This window comes from Paralichthys olivaceus, chromosome 17, assembly GCF_024713975.1.
Source record: "Paralichthys olivaceus isolate ysfri-2021 chromosome 17, ASM2471397v2, whole genome shotgun sequence".
Lineage (NCBI taxonomy): Eukaryota > Metazoa > Chordata > Actinopteri > Pleuronectiformes > Paralichthyidae > Paralichthys > Paralichthys olivaceus.
This window is the reverse complement of record NC_091109.1, coordinates 15,629,717-15,657,546: the sequence shown is the minus strand read 5'-3', so window position 1 is coordinate 15,657,546 and position 27,830 is coordinate 15,629,717. Positions and strand designations below refer to the sequence as shown.

At 41.5% G+C, this 27,830-nt stretch overlaps 1 protein-coding gene across 1 annotated transcript in view; it reads right to left on the bottom strand.

Moving 5' to 3' along the window:
- Positions 1-2,092: 2,092 nt before the first annotated feature.
- The window catches only part of dtx3la (deltex E3 ubiquitin ligase 3L a), a 34,537-nt gene continuing 8,799 nt past the window's right edge, over positions 2,093-27,830 (bottom strand). Inside the window, exons 4-5 of the mRNA XM_069512927.1 lie at positions 14,861-15,069; positions 2,093-3,125 (exon numbers count right to left, since the gene is read on the bottom strand). Of these exons, the coding sequence (XP_069369028.1) occupies positions 3,056-3,125; positions 14,861-15,069 (279 nt within the window). The 3' untranslated portion in view covers positions 2,093-3,055. The remainder of the gene's footprint in view (positions 3,126-14,860; positions 15,070-27,830) is intronic.

Below are 27,830 nucleotides of genomic sequence, written 5' to 3'. Positions count from 1 at the left end.
TATGAAAGTGGGGTCCTGTGTAGAGATGTGTGTGGGTAACATGGGCCCCATTCAAAGTCCATGATGGTCTTTATAAGGGTGGCCACATGGTGATTCACAGTTGCTGCATTTTTCGAGACCAGCTTCACCATCTATTTGGACACCACTTTCCTCTGGCTGGCCTTTGTTCCCCTCTCGGGGGTTAATGCCAATGAAGCGCCTCAGAATGTGAGAACAGAGAAAGCAAATAAGAGGTGGTATTAGGTAGTATTAGGTGCAGTAGGTAAAGACTATTCAAGATTAAAGATTATTTGCAAACCATCGCATTCACCAAATAAAAATTCTAAGGTGTTTTCTCTTTATAATGTAACTGTCTTGCCTTTGGTAATATGACTTCAGATGTAAGAGAAGACCCCAGATATCCTCACACTTACTGCTATAAGTTAATATGACATGTTAAATCTGCTGCACTATCCACTTTAGTCCTATTCTGTCCATATTTATGGGCATAAATGTGACACTTGAAAGCTGATCACTTAGAAAAATCTCATGCATTCAGGGAAACCACACTTAAAAGATGAATTAGGCATACAACTATGAATTTGCATGTGCCTGATATATGCAAATACAGTATATTGCTGCTGGTCTTAGCACATATGTTGCAAGATATCATCTTTATACTGTAGCCAACACAGACATTTTTTTAGCTATACTAGATAGTAAAATTATCACGTTATTGTTAACGTGGTTCAACAGAAAGATACAAATGTTGTCCCCTCAGCAGCTTTATAGGCGTACGCTAGCTAACTTAACTGAAAACATTTACATGCATGATTGCCTGCATTATGCTAACACCAAGTAACATCGAGCAGTAGTCCTTTCTTTGTTAAGCTTATGTCATATCTGCAAAAAAATGTCATTACAATGTAAATTCAACAGAAAATGACTTAAGAGGGCAACTATGACTTCTATAATATCACAATTACCTTGGTAAGTTAACCACAGGAGCAGGATGGATTGTGGTTCATGTTCGTAGGTGGAGAGCAGGTGGTGGTAACAGATCCTCCGTCCAATTCAGTGCTGGCAGGCTCAGAGTCTTCTTCAATTGTTCATCTTGTTATTATACTTCCTTCAATCATGAATAAAATCGCTGATCAATAATATTTCTCGCCAATATTTAGCTTTCTTTGCATTGACTGCTAAATGAGATGGTGGGACTTGATGGAACATGATTTTGTTTAGATGAGTTATCGACGGTCTCAAGCAACAAAGTGAAACTCAAATGTGACTTAACTCAAAAGGAAATTGTACAGTAGCTTGCTGTTAATATTTTTTTCCTCAAAGCATCTACATTTACAGTATTCAACTGTATTTACAAAGAACAGTATTTTACTGTTCCTAATTTCCTGTATTTTTACATCAATTTGTTGCAGTGCACAGTTTGTACACTGTACAAAGGTCCTTGTACGGCCAAATTTTACACATTTTAATAAAATGATCTCTGCAAAAGGAGGATTGAAAAAAATTTGAATCTTTGAAAGCTTACTATCACATTACAAAGCCTGACACTATACCAACAAGAACTCACTGGAAATCATAGAGAAGCTCCGTCACCGACTGCCAGCGGTCCACTCATACACGTGCACACACACCCACACACCCCAATAATCATTCTCACGCTTTCTGTTTCAGTGCCAAATTCCCTATTTACCCATCATTTACTCTGTTCAGCCGTAGTGCGACCAAGGGTGCACACTTGCCAGCTTCGCATTTGATAGCGTATGTGTGTATGTAACCACACACACTTACACACACACTAAGACTTAACAGCCATCTGGGGATGCTGCTGGGGGTGCAGGAAGTTCTAGGGATTAAACAGGGGCACAGCTTCCTGTCTGTTTAAATAGTGGGAGGGGTTGAATGTATAAGGTGTTGAACGTATACAAGAGCAGCTTCGAGCCCTTGTGAGGGTTCTCTGTGTCTGGTTACAAAGGAGGTAACATCAGAGCTTATGTGGGAGAGCACAAACATGTTATTCCACGATGTTTAGTTTGAATCTGGACAAACTTGCATGGTTAACATCTTGGTGTACATTGCAAAAATGTAGAGATAATAATCATAATAACTTTAATGGAATAGCACTTTTCAATAACAGTAACAGTGTGCTTTACAACAATAAAACCCACAACCATATTAATGATGATAATTATCACAAAAATATAGATAAATCTAACTGTCTCCTATGTAAAACTCATTGGTACCTGCCTGTGGGAATGCAATACATTTTAGATACACAGCATTAAACAAACAGGTGTGAGCAAATCTATTTCTGTCTCCTTGGAAATATTCCTGACCCACTAATACAACATGAAGATACTGTTCAATCACCTGTTATACTTGCAAGGAAAGGCATCATGGTGACATGGGTCAGTGATGACCCTCCATTTATGTCTATGTGAAAATCACTTATTTCTGGTGATATTATGTTGGGGGGGAAAAGATATGTTTTAAGATTGATGCTTTTGTCTAGAGATGGAACAGACCATTGGAGTTGCTGGGAATCAAATATAACTTGCTGTATTTGAATAGACTACAATTTGTTGTGCGTTATGCAAATTGGAAGACCAGAAGAAATGAGTGTATTCCGTATCATTTTCATTTTACATTATGTGGGCACTCCACCTCCTTTACACTGTTGACAAGTCTTGTGGCATTTTGTATTGTGTTCGTGAACAGTAAACTTCAATCATCAAGCGTGCACTTTGGAAATGGCTCATATCTCTGGCTGTATATCTTTGGGCGATTATATCTTAATGGAGAATAAATCTGGGACCAATCAAACACCTCTCTGTTGGTATTATATGATAATGAACAATCTAAAAATCTAGTTCATCAAGTTCCAAAAACGTTTGACCAGTTATGTATATTTTAAACAAAAGAAATATTGTCATATAAAATTATACAGTTTACACATTGACAATAACCTTCATTGAATAAATAAATAGAATAGAGCAGATTGTTTGGCTACTCAGAGGTCAACTTTACAATGCCATCATCCAGCAGTTTGTATTGTGTGTCATTCCATGCCATTATCCTTCAGAAGTTTTCTCAGAGTCTTCAGGTAGTCCGAGTCTGGATAGCATTCACTGAGAAAACACAAATTACACAGAGACAATTACACTTAGGTAGAGCAGTAGTTCGCCAAGTGTTTCATTCATGCTCCCATCCTCCCAACTTTGACAAAGCACAACACAAAAATGTTTATCCAGCAAAGATCTGGACCCCAAACACACTACATGTATACAAACAAAGCTTGTGTCAAGTTTTATCTGGATGTCTTTTGTTTTGCTGCCTAAATGCTACAGACCCTTGAAATGGACAAACTGGTCTGAGATAACATCTTGCGTATGTTTACTGCTTCCTCCTCTGGCTTTTTTGTCGGTTGGCAAAGAATGATTTTGCACATTACTACCACCAGCTGGACTGGAGTGTGGACACATAGACTGTGAGTGTACGATTGTTTACTGAAGAAGCTGCATGACCAATGTGCCCGAAAAAAAAACATAGAAGAAGTGGGACCGGGAGGTTGTTATGAAAGGTCTGTAGGAAGTTTGTGAACAGAAAAGACAAATGGAGGAAAATAGTTAAAAATAAATTAACCACTGAAAAAGGATGTCATCTGAGAAGTGAAATGAGGTGTTGTGAAATGGGACCTGAAACGAGGATAAACACTGCATTGTCTCCAGGATGGAGAACTACTGAGACAAAAATAATTTCTGAGGCTGAAGTCTCTAGTTTTCTGTTGAACAGGTAATTTACCACATCAATATACATTCAATCTAATGATAGATAGATTAGTTTTATATGCACCAGAAATATAGTGTGTGTATTTAGGCTGGTGCTGTTTGTTGGGACCTGGTATTTGTGAACCATTATTGGTCAATTTCATGAACGGACAACAAAACTGGGTTTTATTATTATGCTAGGCTAAGCAAAGGACTGTTTAATTATATTTCTATTTCATGTGATGTTTATAGGTTTGACTTGTGTTGTTGTTATATTTTGTATTATGCTATTTGAAAGCTAATGTTAGTTCGGTTATGCTGTTAATTTTCTTTGCATGCATTTAACCATCTTCTTTAACCTGGCACCAACACCTCACACACTCATCTCCACAAACTTAACACATACATGTGATATCAGCTACATGGTCCCAGCACTCCAGGGGGCCTTTTGTCTTTATAGTGGCCAGCTACCATTTTGAATCTCATTCACTCACTCACACACACACACACACACACACGAACATACACACACACTCTCACATGCACATCTGTATATAGTAGGTACACTTTTTGTTCGTTTGTGTGTTTATACTTTTATTATTTTCATAATAAATGTTTTTCTTTAAAACACGTCTTTATTAATGTTGCATAAGTGTGAATTTTGCCAACCTCTACAATGTCAAGAACTCCATATCCTTCAGCTTCGTGGTAATTGTTATAGTTATTTATGTAATTATTAATCAGAGTTCCAAATTTGTAGTCAGTAATTTAATTTATAACCCTATCCCTAAACCTAGAATATACAAAATAACAGTAAACCTAAAGTATTCAAATACAATATGATAAATATACACCTAAAAATGCTGTGCAAATATTATAAGGTGCAGAGAATATGGTTATGGCAGATGGAAGGAGTTTAAAGTGTGTTATGGCCTGTGGGACGAAACTTTCTCTGAGCCTGGTGGTGCGGGCCAAAATGCTGGGGTAGATGGCAGCAGGCAGAACAGTTTATGGTTTTGGTGATCGGGGTCTTTAATGATCCGGTTGCTCTTCTTCCTACAGTGCTGGGTGTAGAGGTCCTCCATGAGAGCTTGGCTAGGGATGCCATCAGGTCCAGGTGCCTTGTGTGTTCTGATCCGCATAAATGATCTCCACACATCTGCCCTCAATATTACAGGTGGGCAGATGTCCTCCTGGGCCTCTTGAACCTCTACGGCCGGAAAATTGCTCTCAACGCGAGCGTAAAAGTCATTCAGTTCAGCTGGGAGAGATGCAGACCTGACCTCAGGCATTTTCTTTTGTAGTATGTGATTTTTAGTCAAGCCCCATGTTCCTCGTGTTGGAGCCCTGGTAGTGAGACTCCACTTTGTCCCTGTACTGTCTCTTGGCACTGCTGATAGCACTCTAGAGTGCATACCTGGACTTCCTGCTCTCCTCCAGATCACCTGAGTTATAGGCGTCAGTCTGTGCTTTAAGTTTGGCATGGATGTCAACATTAATCTAGGGCTTCTGATTTGGGAATGTTCATACAGTAATCATCAGTACGACGTCCTGTGGATAACAGCATGCAGCTCTTACACAGGGCCTGACTAGTGTTGGCATGTGGCGGAATATACACAGCTGTTATAACGACCAATGTAAACTCCCTCGGGAGATAAAAAGTTCTGCATCTGATCTTGAGGTGCTCCAGGTCTGGAGAACAGCCCAAAGAAATATCTCCACATCTGAGCACCACAGATGGTTAACCATGCTGCAGACACCTCCTCCCTTGCTCTTCCCAGAGTTTTTTTCTCCAGTCCTGGTGGTGAATGGACACCCCCTCGGGAACAATGGCGGAGTCTGGGATCGAGGGGTCGAGTCCAGTCTCTGTGAAAACCATAACATTACAAAACTTAATGTCCCATTGAAAAACCATCCTGCTCTAAAGTTTATCCAGCTAATTGTCCAGAACATTAGCCAGAAGAATACTCGGAAGTGGAGGCCGGTTCTCGCATTTCCTCAGCCGGACTAAGAAGCCGGCCTGCAACCCCTGTTTTCTTCGTCGCCTCTGTGCTCCAGATATAACAGGTAAACACCGCCACTGGTTTTTCCCTTTGTGTGCTAGTGGTGGGGAAAAAGTGTTTTCCACCATCGACCTGAAGTTGTTATCTATCATATCGTATGATAGGGCACACTTGGTCAGTGTGCATAATGCCTAATAAAGCAGCATCAATAACAAAAAACAGAAAAAAGTAAAGCTGACAGAAAAAAAGAGCAAAGCAAAGAAAGGTTCATAAGAACACCATGGCACTCCAGCAGAAGGTGGGTCACCATGTCTGCAGCTGTCAGCCCCTGTGCTGCTCCAAACTTCAAGTGTTTGAAAACAAACAAAGGAGAAACTCAGATAAGGCTTTATTATTAGCGCTATATTATGTTGTTATATGATAATGTCAGTTATTTGCTCTCCTCACGCTCAGGAAGGGGGTGGGGGGTTCGGAGTACTTAATTTGATACAATGTTACCAGGTTTTTACACACTGAACCTTCAAAGTTTATAAACAAGACCAGGTCAAATTGTCACAACCTAGTCTTCCATGAATTGTTTTGACCTGTCTCTGTTCTCCTGTCATTTCAGATCCAGTCACCTTTGGATTTGTTTGCTCTCTGGACTGATATTTTGGATTTGACCCTTTGCCTGACTTTTGGCTCTCGAAAGTTAAATAAACCACTTTTTCTGCACTTGAGTTTGTCTTTTGTAATGCTTTTGGGTTTAATTATGCCTCCTGTTGCCACAGAACAATCTGGCCAGAAGGAAACCGGCCGACTTTAGGGGTTGCTGTGGCTGAGGGGTAGAGTGGTCGTCCTCCAACCAGAAGGTCGGAAGTTCTCCAGTCTTCCCATCTGCATGCCAACGTTTCCAAATTGCCCCATATCATAAAAAAGTGCTGCTAATAGATGCACTGTGTGAATGTGTGTGTGAATGGGTGAATGGCAAACTGTAATGTAAAGCGCTTTGAGAGGTCATCAAGACTAGAAAAGCGCCATATAAATACAATCATTTACTCTTCGAGCCCGCTGCTGCTCCTCCTGCTCCAGCCATTCATCTCCAGCTTCAGAGCCAAGATTACCACCCCCGGGTTTTCTGGTTGGTCATTCCTGGACCAGTGTTCCCTCACATTCCATCTCCAGCCATCTTCCTTCCCCATGGAACAATCACGGGTGGCATACATTAGGCTCTGGCCAAGCCAAGCAATGGGGAACCACTGAGTGGGAAAGACAATCTTCTGCTTGTGCCACGGTTCAGTCGTTTTCCGCTGAGCTCCATAAGGATATGACCACACCACTTCCAATAGAGAGGCTGCACAGGGTCTTCTAAACTTCATCAAGGGCGGGCATATGGTGGCAGACTACTCCATCAAATTCCGAGCTGTTGCAGCCTAAAATAAATGGAACGCAGCCTTGCTATTTGATGACTTATAATTCATTCTCTGAAGGCATTAAGGATGAGGCACGGCATCTGCATTGACGGACGTCTCCATGAACAGCAGAAGGAGAGGGCTTACTCATCAGGCCCAGATTTCAGCTGATGAACAACAGCGCAGCTTACGGGAGAACTGCTGCATGTACTCTGGACAAAGCAGCCATTTTGTTTCCTCCATGGCTCATCAGTAATCCAGAGGGCGCTGGTGAGCTGGACTTTGAACTCTAAGGTTCTCTCTCTGCTTTTGCTCAATGCACAGCTATTCTGCCTTGGACAAGGGTGTAAGGTCACCGTTCTTATCAATTCTGGTGCAGATACCAACCCTCTTCCAGGGACTGGTCTGCTAGAACAGCAGCATTTCAGCTGCGGACAGGAAGAGACTGAACAAACTGATCAGAAGGGCCAGTTCTGTTCTGGGGAGCTATCTGGAACCAGTGGAGATGGTTGGAGACAGGAGGATGTTGGTCAATCATCCTCCAGTCTCCCACCCCATGCAGGACTTTTTAACAACACTGAGCAGCTCCTTCAGTGACAGACTCCTTCACACACTTGTGAGATTCAGGAAGTCCTTTCTCCCTGCTGCTGTCTGACTGACACACACACACACACACACACACAGAAACTCATCATGTACAACCAATGTCAGAAGTCTTAAGTGCAATTTGTATATTGTAATTTATTATGTTTAACTTATCTTTACTTTATATTCTTAATTTTCCATGCTTGTTGATTATCTTGCTGTTGCAATGCTGTTAATTTCCCAATCTTGGGACAATAAAGGAATTCTAATTCTGATTCTGATTCTGATGGATACTCGGCTCGCTGATCAGCTAGACCTCGACTGGGTTCCTCTGGAGAGACCCATCAATGCCACCGCCCTGGATGGTCAACCCCTGAGCACGGTTACCCACCAGACGGCTCCTCTTCGCTTGGGCATATCAGGTAACCACTTTGAGACTATTACCTTCCATATGATCAGTGCTCCTCAGCAACCAGTTATTTTAGGCTATCCATGGCTTAAGAAACACAACCCTTACATAGACAGAGAGACTGGGGATATATTACAGTGGAGTAATTTCAAGTCATGCTGTGTGCCTTAATTGTACCTGTCCCTCCACTGTTTCCCCCGAGTTATCTGACCGTTTAGGAGTTCCCCCTGAATATCTGGATCACAAAGAGGTATTCAGCAAGTCTTCTTCACCACCCTTATGATTGCACAATCAACCTTCTTCCTGGCTCCTCCTCCTCCTCCTCCTACATACTACACAACACAAAGTGTTTTTATACCACAGCTCTGTGTTCACATCTTACTAAGTAATTTTCTGTAGCTGTGCAGTGCACATCAGTCACTGACTGTAAAACTTCGGAGACACCACTGAACAATTATTATAAGAATGCTGTATGTTACAGGAATATTTTGTTTTTGTTTTGCATATGTGGAATGAAAAAATTACAGCCTGCAACCCCTAATAACTGGCATTATCATATAACCAACATAATATAGAGCTAATAATAAAGCCTTATCTGATTTTCTCCTTTGTTTATGTTTTCAGACACTTATTGAAGAGATGAGTGTGGAGCAGCACAAGAGCTGACAGTACTGCCTACAAGCTTTTTTACATATTCACAGGCAGTACCAGGAGGATGTTACGGTGTTAGACCACATTAGAGAGCGTGGGGATGACAACACTGTTACCACAGCATATGAACATTTTATTTATTGTCAACATCGCTCTTTATCTTGTCAGCCCCAGCTGCTGTATTTGTCCTTCTGAAGGCTTCATACAGTACTAAGTATTCACACACCTGCATATAGGTGTATAAGGATATAATTCTGGTTATTATTATTACTTCTGTTGTATCTTTTTGATTTCATTGTTTTTCTATAACTACTGTCACACATTTGCTTTGAAACTGTTTTTTAATGAATATATTCATATTTCACACTATAGATATTTGTTCACTTGAGTTTACACTGTAACGAAAAGTGCAATAATAAAAGGAAAAGATTTGCTGTATTTATTTTGAATATATATTATATACATAAACTGATTTTTTTCACAGGTTGGTGTGCCTGAAAGGCACCATGATTCAGCTTTGCTTTTCAAGGATGACTAGTGACCTCTCGTCTGGATCAGCAGACATATATATCTAGTTTTACAAAAGCAATGCTAATATGAGTATGATTTACAGGGTATGTATTCCACAAGAATGATGTCAAAACAAATAAAGAGTGCATCTTTTATATGTGTATTTTTAAAAATACATTTTTTAATTAAAAAAAATATATTTGTATAGTGAAGCTGAAATCCCAGTTTTCAACAATTCAATACCTGATATACAGACATTTTACACACTGCTATTTTAACCCTCAGTCTAATGGTCAAATAGAACAGATGAACCAGGAGATGGAGACTGCGTTACTGTCTCTCACTCACACTTTTTTTGCATTTGAGTTTATCTGTTGTTGTGCTTTTGTGTTTAATTCTGCCTCCAGGTGTCACACAAATCATTGTATATGGTTGGAAAATGTTGAAGCTGTAATACTCCAATTAAGCAATTTAAGATTTGAAATTGTGACATTTTACCAATACAATGAAGGTGAATGCAGTATGATCTCTGGGTATATTAGGGTTGTGTACAGATAATGTACCTTTACGTAGCACGGGTATCATCCTTAAATGTGACAATATCCATACTCATGATGAAAATCCTCCTGGATAGCTGTGTCCACATCATTCCTTGATAGACCACCCACACAGTGCTCTTCCCTACAAAGAGGGGATCCTAAATACAAGTTCACTGCTGCTGCACCAGTAGCGCCACACAACACATTCTTATCGTTCTCACATGGATACGAATGTGTACCATTGTTATCTATGTCCACTGGCCAAGTCAGAGTGCACCCAGTCCAGCTTGACGAACATGGAAGAATGCTCCTCTCCACCAGCCAAGTGAGTGAGTGAGAACAAGCTCCACTAGCCGAGACACAGTGCGCAAAGCCCAGCCAGACGCATGCGGAGCGAGCTTTGCTTTCCACTAGCTCACTCACTCAGACACACTCACACCACATGATTAACAATGTGTTTTACTTTGTGTATAAAATAAAAAATACAGCACCCCCCCAAAATAAACTACGTCTGGAAGTAAAAAAGCCTGGTGATCAGTCACACACACAAACACACTGTTTAAATGTGATTTTCAAAAAGTGAAAAAAAAATCAACAAAAAAGAAAATGAGTATGAAAACCTGCATTTTACTTAATACTTCTTAATACTGCAAGTGTTGTGTTCATTGATTCACTGAAGTTTATAAAAAACTTGTTCTGAATAAGTCTCTTACTCTTGTCAGCAAAAACATTCATCTGAAGCTCAATTCCATTGTTCTGTAAATAGTTTTCTAATAAACAATAAATAGAGCTCTGATCTGATAGAGTTCTGATCAACCCATATCCATGCCCACTTCAGGTTTAGGCCCCGTCCATTTCAGAGTACGGATACGAATAATTTAGTTGGTTTAACAGATACAGATACAGATACAGATTCAAAGGTTCAAAGGTTTTATTTGTCATCTGTACAACAGATACAGCGTACATGTTGGCAATGAAAATCTTAAATCCCAGGCACCTCAAGCAACTCAACATGTAATAGTATCAGAAAAATAATAAAAATAAGAGTTACTAAAAATACAAATACCAGTACACTAGTGCAAATAAACAATAAAGAACAAATGTCATTAACTAGTGCAAAAAATAAAATAAAACATTATAAAGTGCCAATAAACATTATAATAAAACATTATAAGATGTGCAGTCAGGATTTAGCAGCAGTTATGGGGCGGTATGAACAGATATGAATTAACTTAAACTTAAAGTTCCTTTATTGATCCCACAAGGGGAAATTCTTTTTACGCTCATGTTTTTTTTTTCATTTTATACATGCATTAACCCACAATCCCCCACACACACACACAGAGGGCTCAAAGACATGCACATTTTGGAGAGAGATGGTAGAGTGATGGGCAGCCCCAGGAAAAGCGCCCTATGAGCAATTGGGGGATACGGTGCCTTGCTCAAGGGCACCTCAGCAGTGCCCAGGAGGTGAACTGGCACCTCTCCAGCTACCAGTCCACCTTCCATGCTTATGGTCCATGCTGGACTTGAACCGGCCACCCTCCGGTTCCCAAGCCAAATTCTTATGGACTGAGCTACTGCTATTGCACTCATTATATCTTTATGTAAGCTTAGAAATATGATGAATAGAAAGATGTAACAGAATGAGAATTATTATAAACTAAATAAATAAACATAGTTCTTTGTGTGTATGAATATTATAATGTGTAAATAAATATGTTGCTATAAACAGATGTAGTGACCTTCACAAAGCTCAGGAGTTCAACAGTCTTATAGCCTGTGGGATAAAACTGTGCCTTAGTCTAGTGGTCCTGGTCCGGATGCTGCGGTACCGTCTGCCAGACGGCAGCAGACAGAACAGTTTGTTGCTGGGGTGATGGGGGTCTTTTAATATCCTGTGAGCCCCCTTCCTAGGGGCTCACAGGGGTGTAGAGGTCCTCAATGGATGGTAGCTCCGTCCTGGTGATGTTCTGAGCAGTTTTCACCACCCTCTGTAGAGTCTTACGGTTGAGGGCGGTGCAACTGCCTTACCAGGCCGTGATGCAGCCGGTCAGGATACTCTCGATGGTGCACCTGTAGAAGTTGGAGAGTATCCTGGAGTCCATGTTGAACCTCCGCAGCCTGCGGAAGAAGAATAGCCGTCTTTGTGATAACTCTGGTGTGATGAGTCCATGTCAGGTCCTCAGTGATGTGAACCCAGAGGAACCTGAAGCTTCTGACTCTCTCCACAGGAGTCCCGTCGATGTAGATGGGGGCGTGTCCATCTCTCTGCTGTAATCCACAATCAGGTCCTTGGTTTTGCTGATGTTGAGATGGAGGTTGTTGTCCTGGCACCAAGATGTCAGGGCTCTGACCTCCTCTCTGTAGGCTGTCTCGTCACCGTCGGTGATCAGGCCAATGACGGTGGTGTCGTCAGAAAACTTGATGATGGTGTTGGAGCTGTATGTGGCCACGCAGTCGTGCGTGAACAGGGAGTAGAGGAGAGGGCTGAGCACGCAACCCTGGGGGGCTCCGGTGTTGAGGATCCGGCTGGAGGATGTGATGTTCCCCTTCCACACTGCCTGGCGTCTGCCCGTCAGGAAGTTCAGGATCCAGTCACAGAGGGCGCTGTTGAGCCCGAGGTCCCTGAGTTTGATGACGAGCTTGGAGGGCACAATACTGTTGAATGCTGAACTGTTGTCAATGAACAGCATCCTCACATACGTGTTCCTCTTGTCCAGGTGGGAGAGGGCAGTGTGGAGGGTGAGGGTGATGGCATCGGCTGTGGACCTGTTCTCCCTGTAAGCAAACTGCAGGGGGTCCGGTGAGTCGGGGAGGGAGGAGGTGATGAACTGTTTGACTAACCGCTCAAAGCAGTTCATGATGATGGGGGTGAGTGCAACTGGGCAGTAGTCGATGAGGCAGATGGTTTTTGTCTTTTTAGGGACAGGAATGATGGTGGACTCTTTGAAACGAGTGGGGACTATAGACTGGAGCAGTGACTTATTGAAGATGCATGTGAACACCTCTGCCGGCTGAACTGCACACACCTTGAGAGCATGGCCAGGGATGCTTATAGTTTTTTGTCCAGATCACATGTTTCTAGCATTGGAGCCCTTGTAGTCAGACTCCACTTTGTTCTTATATTGTCTTTGAGCACTGCTAATAGCTCTCCGGAGCACATACCTGGAGTTCCTGTATTCATCCAAATCACCGGCGCTGTGCACGACAGCCGGAGCTTTAGGTTTAGCTTGGACCTCGCCATTTATCCAGGGCTTCTGATTTGGGAATTTTCGTACAGTAATCCGCGGCACAACGTCATCGATGCATTTGCTGATGTAGCAAATGACCGCGTCTGTGTGTGTGTTTATGTCCTCCTCCTCAAACACACACCACTCTGTGGTGCTGAAGCAGTGTTGGAGAGCAGAGTCTGACTGCTCGGTCCAGCGCTGGACTGTCCCACACAGGTCGGTCTCTTTTCAGTCTCTGCCAGTAAACGGGGAGCAGGAGAAGAGATATGTGGTACGACTTGCCAAAGGGGGGGCGGGGGAGGGCTTTGTATCCATTGCGGAAAGGATACAAAGCCAGTATTTCCACCGCGCGTGGGGCAGCTGACGTGCTGATAGTATTTCGGCAGGACTTTCTTCATGTTGGCGCTGTTAAAATCCCCGGCCACAATAAATGCAGCCTCTGGCCTTGAAGTCTCTGTCCTGTCAATAACTCCATACAGCTCCTCCAGCGATGTGTTGTTGTTCTCAGCGTGCGGCGGCACATACACTGCTGTTAGAACTACAGATGTAAACTCCCTCGGCAGGTAAAAAGGCCGGCATCTGATCATGATGTGCTCTAAAATGGGAGAACAGTCGGAAGAAATTATTTCCACATCTGAGCACCTGTTGTTGTTAACCATAAAGCAGACACCCCCTCCCTTGAGACACTCTTCCCTGAGTTTATTGTCCGGTTCTGGATGAATGGAGAATCCGTGCGGGACAATGGCGGCGTCCTGGATTGAGGGGTCAAGCCAAGTCTCCATGAAAACCATAATGTTACAGTTCTTAATGTCCTGTCGAAATGCCATCCTGCTTCGGAGTTCATCCAGCTTATTATCCAGGGATTGGTCATTTGCCACAAGTAAGCCCGGTAGAGGAGGCCGGTTTTCGCGTTTCCTCAGCCTGACTAGGACCCCGGCCCAGGATCCTCGCCGTCTTTGTCTCCTGCGCCCCCCAGGTAAAGCGCCAACAGGTAACCACGGATACTCACCATTGTTGAGTAAAAGTTGTTCTCTATCATACTGAATGATAGGGCTCTCTTGGGCGGTTTGCATGTTGCAAAACAAGTTAAAAATAAACAGAAAAAGTACAACAAAATGACACTAGAAATGAGAATTTGGTGAGGAGCTCAAGACACGGCAGCCATCCTCGGTGCCATCTTCTAACTAATATAGATAATGGTGTACTCACTCATCACTAGAAAACATATATTCATAAAATTCAACTGTAATGTTGTTTAACCTCTTTGCTGTTTCTCCACTGTTGCTGGATAGTGTTGCCACCATTGAAACAGTAGACTGGGGTTTGAAGCCCTGTCAGAGTAAGTCTCCTATAAGGGTCCCCATGCTGTTGAATATTAATAAGTGGGCCTCTAGAACAAGTAAAATATGGAAAGAACTGTGAACATGGACTTTCTTGATCTTTGCTTCCAATTTTCCTCTCCATGGGGGAGAAGTGTAGTTAACTCTCTCCCTCTAATTTTCCTCCTTGTGGATGCTTACATAACTGATGGGTAATGTAACCTTAAAGTAGACAAACTGCTGATTGCTAACCAACCAGACATAGGAGCCAAGGAGCAGAAGAGGGGAGTAACTATACACATAAAATTTGATTGATTGTTTGCTTGCTTGATTGATTAATTGACTGATCAATTGAGACAGACATGGCAATCCCTGCAGCTGAAGGATCACTAGATGTTCAAGAGGTGTTAATGTTAAATTCAACATTAACACCATGTTTTTGCAATATTAACTTACACTTGGTGTCCTCCATCTGGTTGTATTTTTATGGGGATGGAAGCATTGACCATGTCCCCTCCATCTTTACCAGCAGCAACAGTGAACAAGAGCTGCAGGTGAAAGGCCTTGTCCAGCAACTTGAAAACCTTTCTGCCCTCAAGGTTGTCAGGCAGGTAAGCACAGAGATGCAGACCTGAATATGGTTGGCCAGGGTGAGGATGTTTTTCCTGCAGGAAGAGAATTCAGGTTTCACTGGTGCAGCAAACAACACTGTCTCCTATAAATTATTTTCAGTGTAAGTAGAATTGTGTCAGCTTAATATCAACAACTGCATTTGTGACAAATACCCCAGAACTTTATGCAGCTAAATATGGACAAGATAGAGGTTAAGTGTATTGGCCATGACACAGTTAATACTTATTCTGCTAAATATCTTGTCTCTCTGTCCAAAAATGTAAACAAAAAACGGCAAAAATTGCGAGTGCCTTCTACATTCTTAATCATTGTATTGAGGTTTGACTGAGGGAGAATTAGGCTTGTGTCATCTGCAAACATTAATGGGGAAAGGGTATTTGAGACCAGATCATTAATATAAATAATAAATAGTAACGGTCCAAGAATGGACCTGTGAACAACACAACAGAGTAGCTTTGCTAGTAGTGGCTTTGCTGGAATAGAAACCCTTAAACAAATTGTGTGCTGTTTAAAACATTATGTTACCATATATGCAAAACACAGTGGTGAAAATAGCTTTTTGAGGAAAATATGATGGTTGACTGTATCAGAAGCTTTTGAGAATTCTATAAAAATACTAATTTATTGGATATCAGGAGGTTTAAAAGATTCCATACTAGGAATGTTGCTAGGGATTAAATCCAGTGGATGATAAGCAGAACATTTGTTGGCTAATTTATAAGCGATATTGACAAAAAAATGCATTCAATTTTGACATACATCAAATGGATTGTTGAGTACTTTCATCTTCTATAAAGGATGAGGGTGCCTCAGAAGTTGTCTTCTTTTTAAGCAATAACTGATGTATTACATTCCAGGTAGTTTTAATGTCCTTTGAGCAACTCTTAAAACTTTAATTGAAATATTTATTTTTCAAAAATCTAAAAGTATAATTATATTTATTTCCAGTAGATTTGTAAATACTGTGGGTAAGAGTGGTGTGATTTATCTAGAAAATACTTTTTTTCATTGCAGCTTCAGCAAATCAGCAGTAAACCATGGCTTATTAAAGTCTTGACAGTATTTCTTAATGAGCATGCCAACTGGAAAACATTCATTAAAGGATCACTGTGTAAGGTTAAGGTAAAAGGGAACTATTGGCAGAAAATTGAATCTAAAATATTTTTTGTGATGTTTTTCCTAGTTTGTTTCATCTAAATTGTATGAATTGTTGTTTTTATTACCCTAGAACAAACTCTCTATATACATACTTTATATTTCTCTCTACAAAGGCTGCCATGTCGGATTTGGCAAACTAGTGCCTTTTGAGTTTTTATGACAACTGAAGGTCACCACAGGTTCTCTTCCATGTTTGGAAAGGGAGGGTGGGGTGAGGGGTATTCAGCTGCAACATGCAAATTCACCTCTAGATTTCACAAATATCTACACATTACCCCTTTAAAACTAATAGCAATAACTTTCATGAAGTTTTGATATACAAAATCAGCATCATCTTCCTTTAATAAATCATTCCATGAAATTCTAAACATATTTTAACATATTTGATTTTCTCATAATTCTTCTTTGTAATATTTTCTTGGAATCTTTAGCTTTACTGACCTTGATTACAGACTATTGGAATATGGAAAAATGATCTGACCAGCTTAAATATAAAACACCAGATTTCATTACATCATTCCAGGAGTTACTTAAGATGTCTGAGTCAACATCTAAATTGTAATCATCAATTGTAAATTGATCAAATGGTTTAAAAATGTTGGGACCTACTGTTTGTGAAGAATATTTGGACCTACATGTGTAGCCAAAAGCCTGACCACATGTCTCCTTTGTTCTGGAGACAAAAGAGAGCTTCCAGAACTGTCTCCCAGGGTGCTTCATTTTCACACATGCTAAAACTGCTCCTGGACACAACTCTCAACCACTATTGGTCACTGTGTGCCCCATGACCCATGAGGTCACAAGACAATGAAAGCTGAGCTTCCCCTCTCCTCTATCTCTCTTCCCTACTGACTTCTCCCAGAGGACTAGGTACCGCTCCCTGCAAGCTCTCCAACTTCAAGCAGGCCTGCCTGGAGCAGACTGCTTAAGCCTTCCAGAGGACAGTGACGCGAGAGCCTGCCTAAGAACTTCATCATGAGCAATTGGCCACAACACAAAGTCTGAACAGAAGATGCAAAAAAACACGAGCCACAAACCAACAAGACCACTTCACTGGACTTCAAACAGCACATCAAAAAGGACCTTTCCCCCTTTTTCATCGATGGGTAACAAAACTAGGCTTTATTATTACACCAGACTAAGCAAAGGACAGTCTAATTCTATTTCATGTGATGTTTATAAGTTTGACTTGTGTTGTTGTGATATTTGGTAATACGTTATTTGAAAGCTAATGTTAGTTCCGTTATGCTGTTCACAGACTCTTTCTTTGTAAGTACTTTCTCTAAACTGGCGCCGACACCTCACACACAAATCCCCCCAAACTGAACACACACATGATCTCAGCCACATGGTCCCGCCACTCCAGGGGACTTTTGTCTTCAAAGTGGCCAGCTGCCATTTTGAAACTCATTCACTTACACGCACACACATGGTGTTCAGGTGAAGCAAGGTGAAGGTAATGAAAAGTTTCCTTGTATAAGGCAAAGGCAAAAATATCTATGCAAGTGAACAAAAGATATTGTGGTGGCAATTTCTGTGAAACAAAGTCAAACACTTCTTTCTGTAAGTTTAATTCTGAATTTGCAAATGGACTCACAGTACACATCACCTGAATGACATGCACAAATGAGCAAAGAACATGGGAGAATCTGTGTACTTATAACTCACAGCACCCTCCCAGTAAGCATGCAAAGGTATTTATTCCCCTTCTGTTGTTTCACTGAGTGGAGGAGACATCCTGTGTTTCCATGTTTGTGGAAGACCCCAGGTGTGAGATCCCAACCAGAGATACTATAAAGTTGTGGTTTCTCAAGACCATAAAGTTAAAGTCTCTAAGCAATCATGTTAAACCCTAAAGTTGCCCTTTTAGATAATCAATTAGGTCAGTCCTCCAAATAGATGTCTGCTCATGCAATTATACATACACAAAAGACAAATTTCCAATACCATACTAAAGCATTAGTGTTGTCACAATACCAAAATTCTGGTTTCGATAACAAGTTTTTGATAGACTTCGATAGACTAGACTTCTTTAGTTTAGTTAAATGTTTTTTGTATACATGCTTTTAGGCTACATATAATTTGGATTTTTGTAAAGATACTTTGTCAACCGACAATCCGAGAGAATAACGCTGTGACAGCTGTGTAGCACTCCCAAGGCAGACCACCCATCTCACCTATGGACACTCTTTGACACACTCAGTCAGCATGGCCTGATTACAAACCCAGCCAAGTGTCAGTTTGGGCTGATGGCTACTGACTTCTTGGGACCCTGCATTACTAAGGACAGTGCAGTCCCTCTCCCTTCAAAGGTGGACGCTGTCCTAAACTTCCCACACCCACTCTCAGTGAAGTCTCTGCAGGAGTTTTTGAGCATGGTGAACTTTTACCACAGCTTTATTTCGCAGGCAGCACAGCTGATGCAACCCCTTTATTCAATTCAATTCAATTTTATTTATATAGCGCCAATTCATAATTTACATTATCTCAAGGCACTTTACATTTAAAGGTCAAGACCTTAAAACAATATTAACATAGAGAAACCCAACAGTTCCCACAATGAGCAAGCACAGGCGACTGTGGAGAGGAAAAACTCCCTCATTAACAGGGAGAAACCTCTGGCAGAACCAGTCTCAATGTGGGCGGTCATCTGCCTCGACCGGTTGGGGTGAGGAAAGAAAAGTAAGCGGGGAGGAAAGGAGAGATGGGTGGAAAGCGGGGGAGAGAAGAGAGAGATGAGGTGGAGAGAGAGAGACCGGGAACAATTGGGCACCAATCACTATCAGGGCTGAAATGAGATAGAGAGAAGAGCCAGAGGGACTATGGGAGGACAAAGTGACACTTTGACATGATGACATGTTAAAACTAATAAATAAATAAATAAACAGGTGTGGGGGGGCAGAGAGACAGAGAGACAGAGGGAAGTGAAGAAGTGCTCAGTGCATGATGGGAGTTCCCCCAGCAGTCTAAACCTATAGCAGCACAACTAAGGGATGGTTCAGGACTCACCTGATCCAGAACTAACTATAGGCTTTGTCAAAGAGGAAGGTTTTTAGTTTTACTTTAAATGCTGGGACAGTGTCTGCCTCCCGAACCCAGAGTGGGAGCTGGTTCCATAGGAGAGGAGCCTGATAGCTAAATGTTCTACCTCCTGCTCTCCTCTTACAGACTCTTGGAACCACTAGAGAGCCTGTGTTTTGGGAACGAAGTGATCTACTTGGATAATAAGGTGTTATCAGCTCTTTGATATATGAGGGGGCGTGATTGTTGAGGGCTTTAAAAGTGAGGAGCAGGATCTTGAATTCTATTCTAAATTTTACAGGGAGCCAATGTAAGGAAGCTAAGACAGGAGTGATATGATCTCTCCTTCTAGTTCCTGTCAGCACTCGTGCTGCAGCATTTTGGACCAACTGGAGACTTTTAACAGTCTTCATGGAGCATCCTGCTAATAGAGAGTTACAGTAATCTAATCTAGAGGTTACAAACGCGTGGACTAGTTTTTCAGCATCCTGCTTAGACAGGATGTTTCTAATTTTGTTAATATTGCGCAGATGGAAGAAAGCCGTCCTAGACACTAGTTTAATATGGGGGTCAAATGACATGTCTTGGTCGAACAACACTCCAAGGTTCCTCACAGTGGAGCTGGAAGCCAGACTGACACCATCCAAAGTGACTATCTGGTCAGACAGTGTTTCTCTGAGATGTTTAGGGCCAATTACAACAACCTCAGTTTTGTCTGAGTTTAAAAGTAGAACATTTTGGGTCATCCAGGCCTTGATATCTTTGAGACATTCCTGAAGTTGAACTAGGCGATTAGATTCATCATGCTTCATGGAAATATACAATTGGGTGTCGTCTGCATAGCAGTGGAATTGTATGTGGTGCTGTCTTATAATGTTGCCTAAGGGGAGCATATATATATATATGTGAATGATTTTTCCTCAGACACTCAGACACAAATCTGTAGTGACTCATAACTTTATATATTTCTATCTATATGTTTTCTTAGTTAGGGCTTTGTTCATTACCACCCACAGTCTCATTTATGAGTATTGTAAAACATGGAGATGTATTATTGTTTTACTTAACTGTTAAAGTATTCTGAGATGATGTGACAATAACAACCATGAAAATCCCTCTGCAAACACAACTGACTTAACAAGTTAAAACTATTTTTAATCATTGAATCACCTCTAACACCACCTGTAGTGTGTCATCTTAAATGAACTATCTGTGGAAATTTGTTTATACCTTAACAATAGGACTATATCATTAGAGATTTGTTTTTACCTTGTCACTTGATCGAACAGGGATTTTGCTCACAAGCTTTTGAAACGCCAGCAACTCAACTGTAGAAAGAGGCAGCGCATCCTCCACGACATACTCAGCCACCAGCCTTCTCACTTCTCCTGGGTCAAACATCTTCACCTCTGGTCTGGAGAAATCCAACTTAAGTTGTTTAGATTTGCTCACGCCATCATCTTCCGTCTGTTGCTAGCAAGAGGTTGTTTAGCCTCTAGCTTAAGGTTGCTGTATACTCTCTCCAGGTGTTTCTTGAGGTTACTTGTATTATTTTTAGCCGTAGACAGTTCCCTCGGTCTCCCACCAGCACATAAAGTGCACCTTACTGTAAGGTTTTTATCCATTTCTGTGACAAATTCAAAATAGTGCAAGTATAACCACTTAAAAAACGTTGAATTATCAGTTGTTGTTGCCATCTTGCTGTCTTCTTCTTCTTCTGTTGATTTAAAACCGTCTTCTTCTCCCCTTTATTTACGGCTGTTGCGCCTGGGTTGTTTTTTCGAAACCTCCGCCTGTGTGACAGCTCGGATTGTAACGCCTTACCGGACTCAGTAACTGTAATAATATTCCCAAATATAGTTACTAATGTGTTATATTACTCCATTACTGCCTAAACGTAATATATTACTGTAACACATTACCGTAGGGCATGGTTATCCCTAACATACTGAGTTTGGTTTGTTAAAAAGTAAAAATATTATTTAAAAACTAGGGCTGCGAAGCAGCACTGTGCAGGCCTGAGCACTTGAGAACTTTTGTAACGCATTACCCCCAACACTGCATATTACACATCCCTTATTACATATTGTTGTTGAGGAGCTTAATAGACATGGACAGAATTTAACGTTTATAACAGTTCAGCTTACATTTGGGGACCCTCAATCTTCTGCCAGAGGGTAAATGCTGGAACTCTGGGTGAAGATTGTGAGTTGACTGTGGGTCAGACACATAGTCATATGCTGTCTGGAGGGACAGATGGTTTCTAACCTCCACAGTTTTCAGGCAGTCTGTACCAGACGGTTGATCTACAGTCATGTTAACATACCAGCTCTCTAATACAGCCTGGTAGAGTAACAGCATAAACTTTGGCTCCATTCCATACCCCGTGAGTCAGTGTAAAAAGTACAGTTGCTGTTGGAGTCTGGAGCAGAGACTGTAAACATGGGTTGTTTTTACACCACTGTACAAATCTTTCAATTTCGGTATGATATGCTGACGGGCTACTGTCTTTGTGTATAATGCCGAGGATGGCTGTGACTTAGTTCTCAGGGTGGACTCTTGTGCAATCGTTAGTATATCATGTGAAGAAGACTAGGGACCTGACACAGGCCTGGGGAGAACCCGTACTGATCGACTTGGGGTCAGAGAGGGCATGGTTGACCCTAACATGCTGAGTTTGGTTTGTTAAAAAGGAAAAATATAATTTAAAAACTAGGGTTGCGAAGCAGCACTGTGCAGGCCTGCGCACTTGAGAACTCGGGACCTGATGATGTTTCACAGTGAATCAATAGGTGGTGCTATGACCCTGTGTTAATATTGACATATGGAGCTGTTCAAGGCGGGAAGTTTATCAGAGGTTTAAATTTTGGTGGCCAATTGGACAATGCAGAATGGAGTTAGAAAAAAATGATCCTGTTTCATGGAGAATCAGTAGGTGGTGCAGTTAAAAGTTAGTTTTAACATATGGAGCAGGCCTAGACAGAATTTTTTTAAAGCAGCTGTGAGCAGCCTCGGAGCTAGAGTTAGCTTAGTGAACCCAGAGCAAGTTTTCTTTCCTGTTTAATCAACAAACTGGGTGAATACGCCCGAGCACCAGGACACAGCTGCTTTAAAAAAATACTGTACTGTAATGCATCTGATAAGTATTCTGCCATGATGCGCAAAACTAGCAGCAGCAAACTCTGTGTAAACAAACACAGCTGATCGCCTGTGGCTGCTCGCCTGGGTGACGTCACCCCAGTGAAAGCCTGGAATGTAAACAAAGCAACTTGGACTCACAGGGGACTAGTGCTGGCGATTCTTTTTTAATAAAGAGTTTCGCGGCAGATAATGCGTTATTTAGAGGCTGTATTGTGGATGCCCCAATCACTTGCGTTGTATGGATATACGCTGATCGTGTGTGGATCTAAAAGCGTCCGAAGGACTCCAAGTTACTCCAAACCTTTATGGGTGAGTAGATCTACATACTAATGCTGGAAATAAGGACCAGGTTGAAAAAAAAAAAACTTCTCCTTTAATGGCTTCAATAATAGCTGTCAAATCACACTATATACTGTAGCCCCCATTAAAACAAGAATTAAACCCCCTGTTAACACCTCTCCATGTGTTGATGACAGGCTAAGAGTACTTAAAAGGCTGGGCAGAAAAGCCGAACGGAAGTGGAAAAACACAAAACTCCATGTCCACTACTTACATATGAAAGGCCTCTTAACTTCTTATAATAACAAAAGTAAAATTGCAAGAGCTAACTTTTCCTCCAAACTAATCACTAGTAATAACCATAATCCCAGATTCCTTCTGACCACTTCACATATCGACTGTGAAAAGTTTCTTTTCTTTCTTTATGCAAACAATCCATGACATTAGAACCAACATTGCACCACCCACCTCCATCATCCACAATATTGCAGAGTATCCTGTCCGTCCCATTCTACTTAGCATCTTTCACCAAGTTTCACTCCCTGATTTAATCGATACCGTGTTGTACATGCGCTCATCTTCAAGCCCTCTAGACATCATACCCACATCACTAAAATAAGTAATCAATACTATGGGCCCTAGCCTTCTTAGAATTATCAATTGCTCCCTTTCTTCTGACCAAGTCCCAGACTACTTCAAGAAAGCCACTATTCAGCCTTTATTGAAAAAGTCCAATCTTGACCATGCAATCCCACAAAATTAAAGGCCCATTTCAAAACCTCCTTTCATATCTAAAATTCTTGAAAAGATGGTTCTGACCCAATTGCTAGATGTGTTCAACAATAATAACATTATCGACCAATTCCAGTCAGGATTTTGCAAATGACATAGTACAGAAACCATTCTGGTCAAAATCACCAACGACTTATTAAAGTCTGCAGATCCTGGTGAATGCAGCGTATTACTGCTCATCGACCTCAGTGCCGCATTTGATACCATTGATCATAACATCCTGATCCATAGACTAACACAATACGTCCGCATATCTGGAACTGGAGTTGGTTCAGGTCCTATGTCTCAGAAAGACAAATCTCCGTTTCCATCGGAAATAATGCCTTATCCCTGGCTCCACTGATGTGCGGCGCGCCACAAGGTTCCATTCTTGGTCCCATCTTATTCTCGCTGTACATGTTCCCATTAGGAAACGCAATCCACCACTTTAATGGGATATCATATCATTCCTATGCTGATGACACCCAAATATACTTGTCCTTCAAGCCAGACAATGTTAGCCATGTGAGTGTCCTAGCAGAGTGCCTTTCCGCCGTTAAGGAATGGATGTCACTTAACTTTCTTCAATTAAACTCAAATAAAACCGAAATAATTATCTTCAGTCCCAACGAGCTAGCAGGAAGACCCCTATCATTTCTCGGTCTCCTGGCAGCCAATATTAAAACAACAGCTAAAAATCTAGGTGTCACATTCGATCCCCATCTAAACTTTGAAACACATGTTAATCAAATCATTAAATCTTGCTATTTCCATTTACTATAATCAAATCGGTACTATCCCACTCTGATTCACCCTCAACCCTGAACCATAGTCATCCATAGCTATGCTGCTATAGGCCTACACTGCTGGGGGATCACCCATCAGGCACCGGCATCTTCTATCTTCCACTCTTTTCTTCACTCTCTGCCTGGTTTATTTTGTTATATCTTATTACATATCTCTAACTCCTTGGGTCTTCTCCTCCCCTCCTTGGTCCATACTGTGCGGCTCTCCGGAGCCCGTCCTGGCTCGGGTCCTGATGAGGGATGGACCTAGTGAGGTCGCCGGTCTTTCGCAGGGCTGACATGGAGGGTCACGCAACCACCAGCACTCCCACCTGAGGACCTCCCACCTCTGGAGCCATGGGTCCTATTACTGCGCATGTGAACCATGAGGGAGGCAGGAGTGCCTGGGGGGACCAACGCGCCCATGGAAGATCATGCAAACGTCCATGTGAAGATTCCTGGGCTGGATTCAAGCCTCTGACCGGACACTTGACTCAACCCCCCCCTTCATTTCCTTTTGTTCCCCTGTATTACTTGTTATTTCTCCATCACCCCAACCGGTCCTGGTTCTGCCAGATGTTTCTTCCACCTGGGAGTTTTTCCTCCCCACTGTTGCTCATGCTTGCTTGGTGTGGAACAAGTTGGATTTTGTGTTTCTTAAGATCTTGGACTTTTGTGCAGCACCCTGAGACAACTGTTTGTTGTGAGACCGTGCTATATAAATAAATTTGAATTTTGAATTTGATTTAGAAAAGGTAATACATCCCTTTGTTTTCTCCCGCCTGGATTATTGCAATGCCCTGTATACAAGCCTTAGCCAAAACATGGTATCTCTTTTACAGCTTGTCCAGAACACTGCTGCTCATATTTTAACAAATACAAACTGTAGGGCTCATATCACACCAATTCTTGCATCCCTTCATTGGTTACCAGTTAAATTCAGGATTGATTCCAAGATTCTTTTAATAACTTTTAAAGCCCAACATAGGCTGACCCCAACCTACATTTCGCAACTCTTCAATCCTAATCCCAGTCGTACCCTCAGATCGGCCAGCCTGTCTCTGTTGGCTGTCCCTAGGTCAAGGCTGGCCACTCAAGGAGTTTTCACAGGAGAGCATTTCTAACATGCGACATGTAATTACTTTCTCCACAATAATGACACTTATAGAGTTCAAGTATGATGTTCTTGAAGTCCCTCTCCAATCCCTTGACCCCACCACCTCATCTCTCTCTGTATTCTACTCCCTACTCCCTTCTTTCCCCATTTCTCTACACTCACCCTAACCGGTCGAGGCAGATGGCCGCCCACATTGAGTCTGGTTCCGCCAGAGGTTTTTCCCAGTTAAAGAAGGAGTTTTTCCTCTCCACAGTCACCAAAGGGCTTGCTCATTGTGGGAAATGTTGGGTTTAATATGACAGCTTCTGACTCTGTAACCTATGAAAGTAGGTATTTAGTTCAATTTAGTTTAAATACAAATAAATAAATAGAATAGAATAAAAAAGGCACAGAGGTTATGACATCTGATCTACTGAGCGGGCCACTTGGCTTTCATAGCACTGCCATACAAGCCAGTAGTCAGTCAGATTTACTTTTAGCCTCTCTCCACATTATTGGGATTAATAGGCTGAAATACTTGATTACACCAAGGTACAATTGAAGTTATTATTTTCATTACAACAACCACAACAACCTGCTTTGTACCAGCCCACATTAGCTGATGGTTCATCTTATTTCCTCCTTTGAATTGAAAAGCTTATGTTGCACACTCTGTTACACCCTCCTTTTAAACTGATTTATCAATCAATATATTTTTGAATAGACCATATTCCCAATTGTGTATATGTGATTTAGCCTGTGTACTCGGAACACAGGCAGAGGTGGAGGGGTTGCAGCAATCTTTAAATCTGATCTATCTATCAACCCCCGACCAAAAGAGAGTTATAACTCTTTCGAAAATCTTAGAACCAGCCTCGTCCACCCAAGCCTGACGTCACATAAACCAATTAATATAGTCATCATTTATCGTCCACCCGCCCCTTACTCTGAATTCCTATCTGAATTCTCTGAATTTTTATCAGAACTAGTCCTTAAAACAGATCAAATCATTATAGCCGGTGATTTCAATATTCATGTAGATGTTGCCAATGACAGCTTTAGTTCAGCATTTAAATCAATAATAGACTCGATTGGTTTCACTCAACATGTGAATCAACCGACCCACTGCCTGAATCACACTCTTGATCTTGTCCTGACATATGGCATTGACATAGAAAATGTAACAATATTCCAACAGAACCCGCTTCTGTCTGACCATTTTTTACTTACATTTGAATTCAGAATTGTTAATTACGTCAATTCTGGACGGAAAGTCTATTACAGTCGATGTTTATCTGACAAAACTGTTCACAAATTTAAAGAACTGCTCCCCTCCTCACTTCCCTCTCAGCCATGTGTCAGTACAATACAAGAAGATTATCAAAACCTTACTCCCACACTAGTTGATAACTTTGTAAATAGTACTGCAGCCTCACTAAAAACAGCACTTGAAGCTGAAGCTGTCGCCCCATTAAAAAAGAAGAGAGTAAGTCAGAGGAGATTATCTCCGTGGTATAATTCCCAAACGCGCGTTCTAAAACAGACATCGCGGAAGCTAGAAAGGAAGTGGCGCTCCACCAATCGCCAAGACTTCCACCTAGCCTGGAAGAATAGCCTTATAAATTACAAAAAAGCACTTAGAAATGCCCAAACCTCGTATTACTCATTACTAATAGAAGAAAATAGGAACAACCCCAGGTTCCTCTTCAGCACTGTAGCCAGGCTGACAGAAAGTCACACCTCCACTGACCCATCTATTCCTCTAGATCTGAGAAGCAATGACTTCATGAGCTTCTTCGCTAATAAAATTACAACCATCAGGGATAAAATCAACGACCTCCTCCCAGTGAATAACACGGATTCATTGTCTGGTCCTGAAACCATAGCACCAGATTTATGTCTAAACAAATTTTACTCTATTGATCTTCCTGAACTGACCTCGTTAGTTTCATCATCCACACCAACTACTTGTCAGCTGGACTCTGTTCCAACTAGACTTTTTAAAGAAGTCCTCCCCCTAATTGACAGTTCCATTTTAAATCAGATTAATATGTCTTTGCTAACCGGCTACGTACCACAGGCTTTTAAGGTAGCCGTTATTAAACCTCTGCTTAAAAAGCCTACGCTTGATCCAGAGGTTTTAGCTAATTATAGACCCATATCCAACCTGCCCTTCATTTCCAAAATCCTAGAAAAAGCCGTTGCTAACCAGCTGTGTGGTTACTTAGATAGTAACGGTTTATTGGAAAAATTTCAGTCAGGATTTAGAACCCATCACAGCACAGAAACAGCACTATTGAAAGTCACTAATGACCTTCTTATGGCATCAGATGATGGACTTGTCTCTGTCCTCATCTTGTTGGATCTTAGTGCAGCCTTCGACACAATAGATCATAAGATTCTGCTACAGAGATTAGAACAACATATAGGAATTAAAGGAACAGCACTACACTGGTTTAAATCATATTTATCAGATAGATTCCAATTTGTTAATGTTAACAATGACTCCTCCATGCACATGCAAGTTAATCATGGAGTTCCA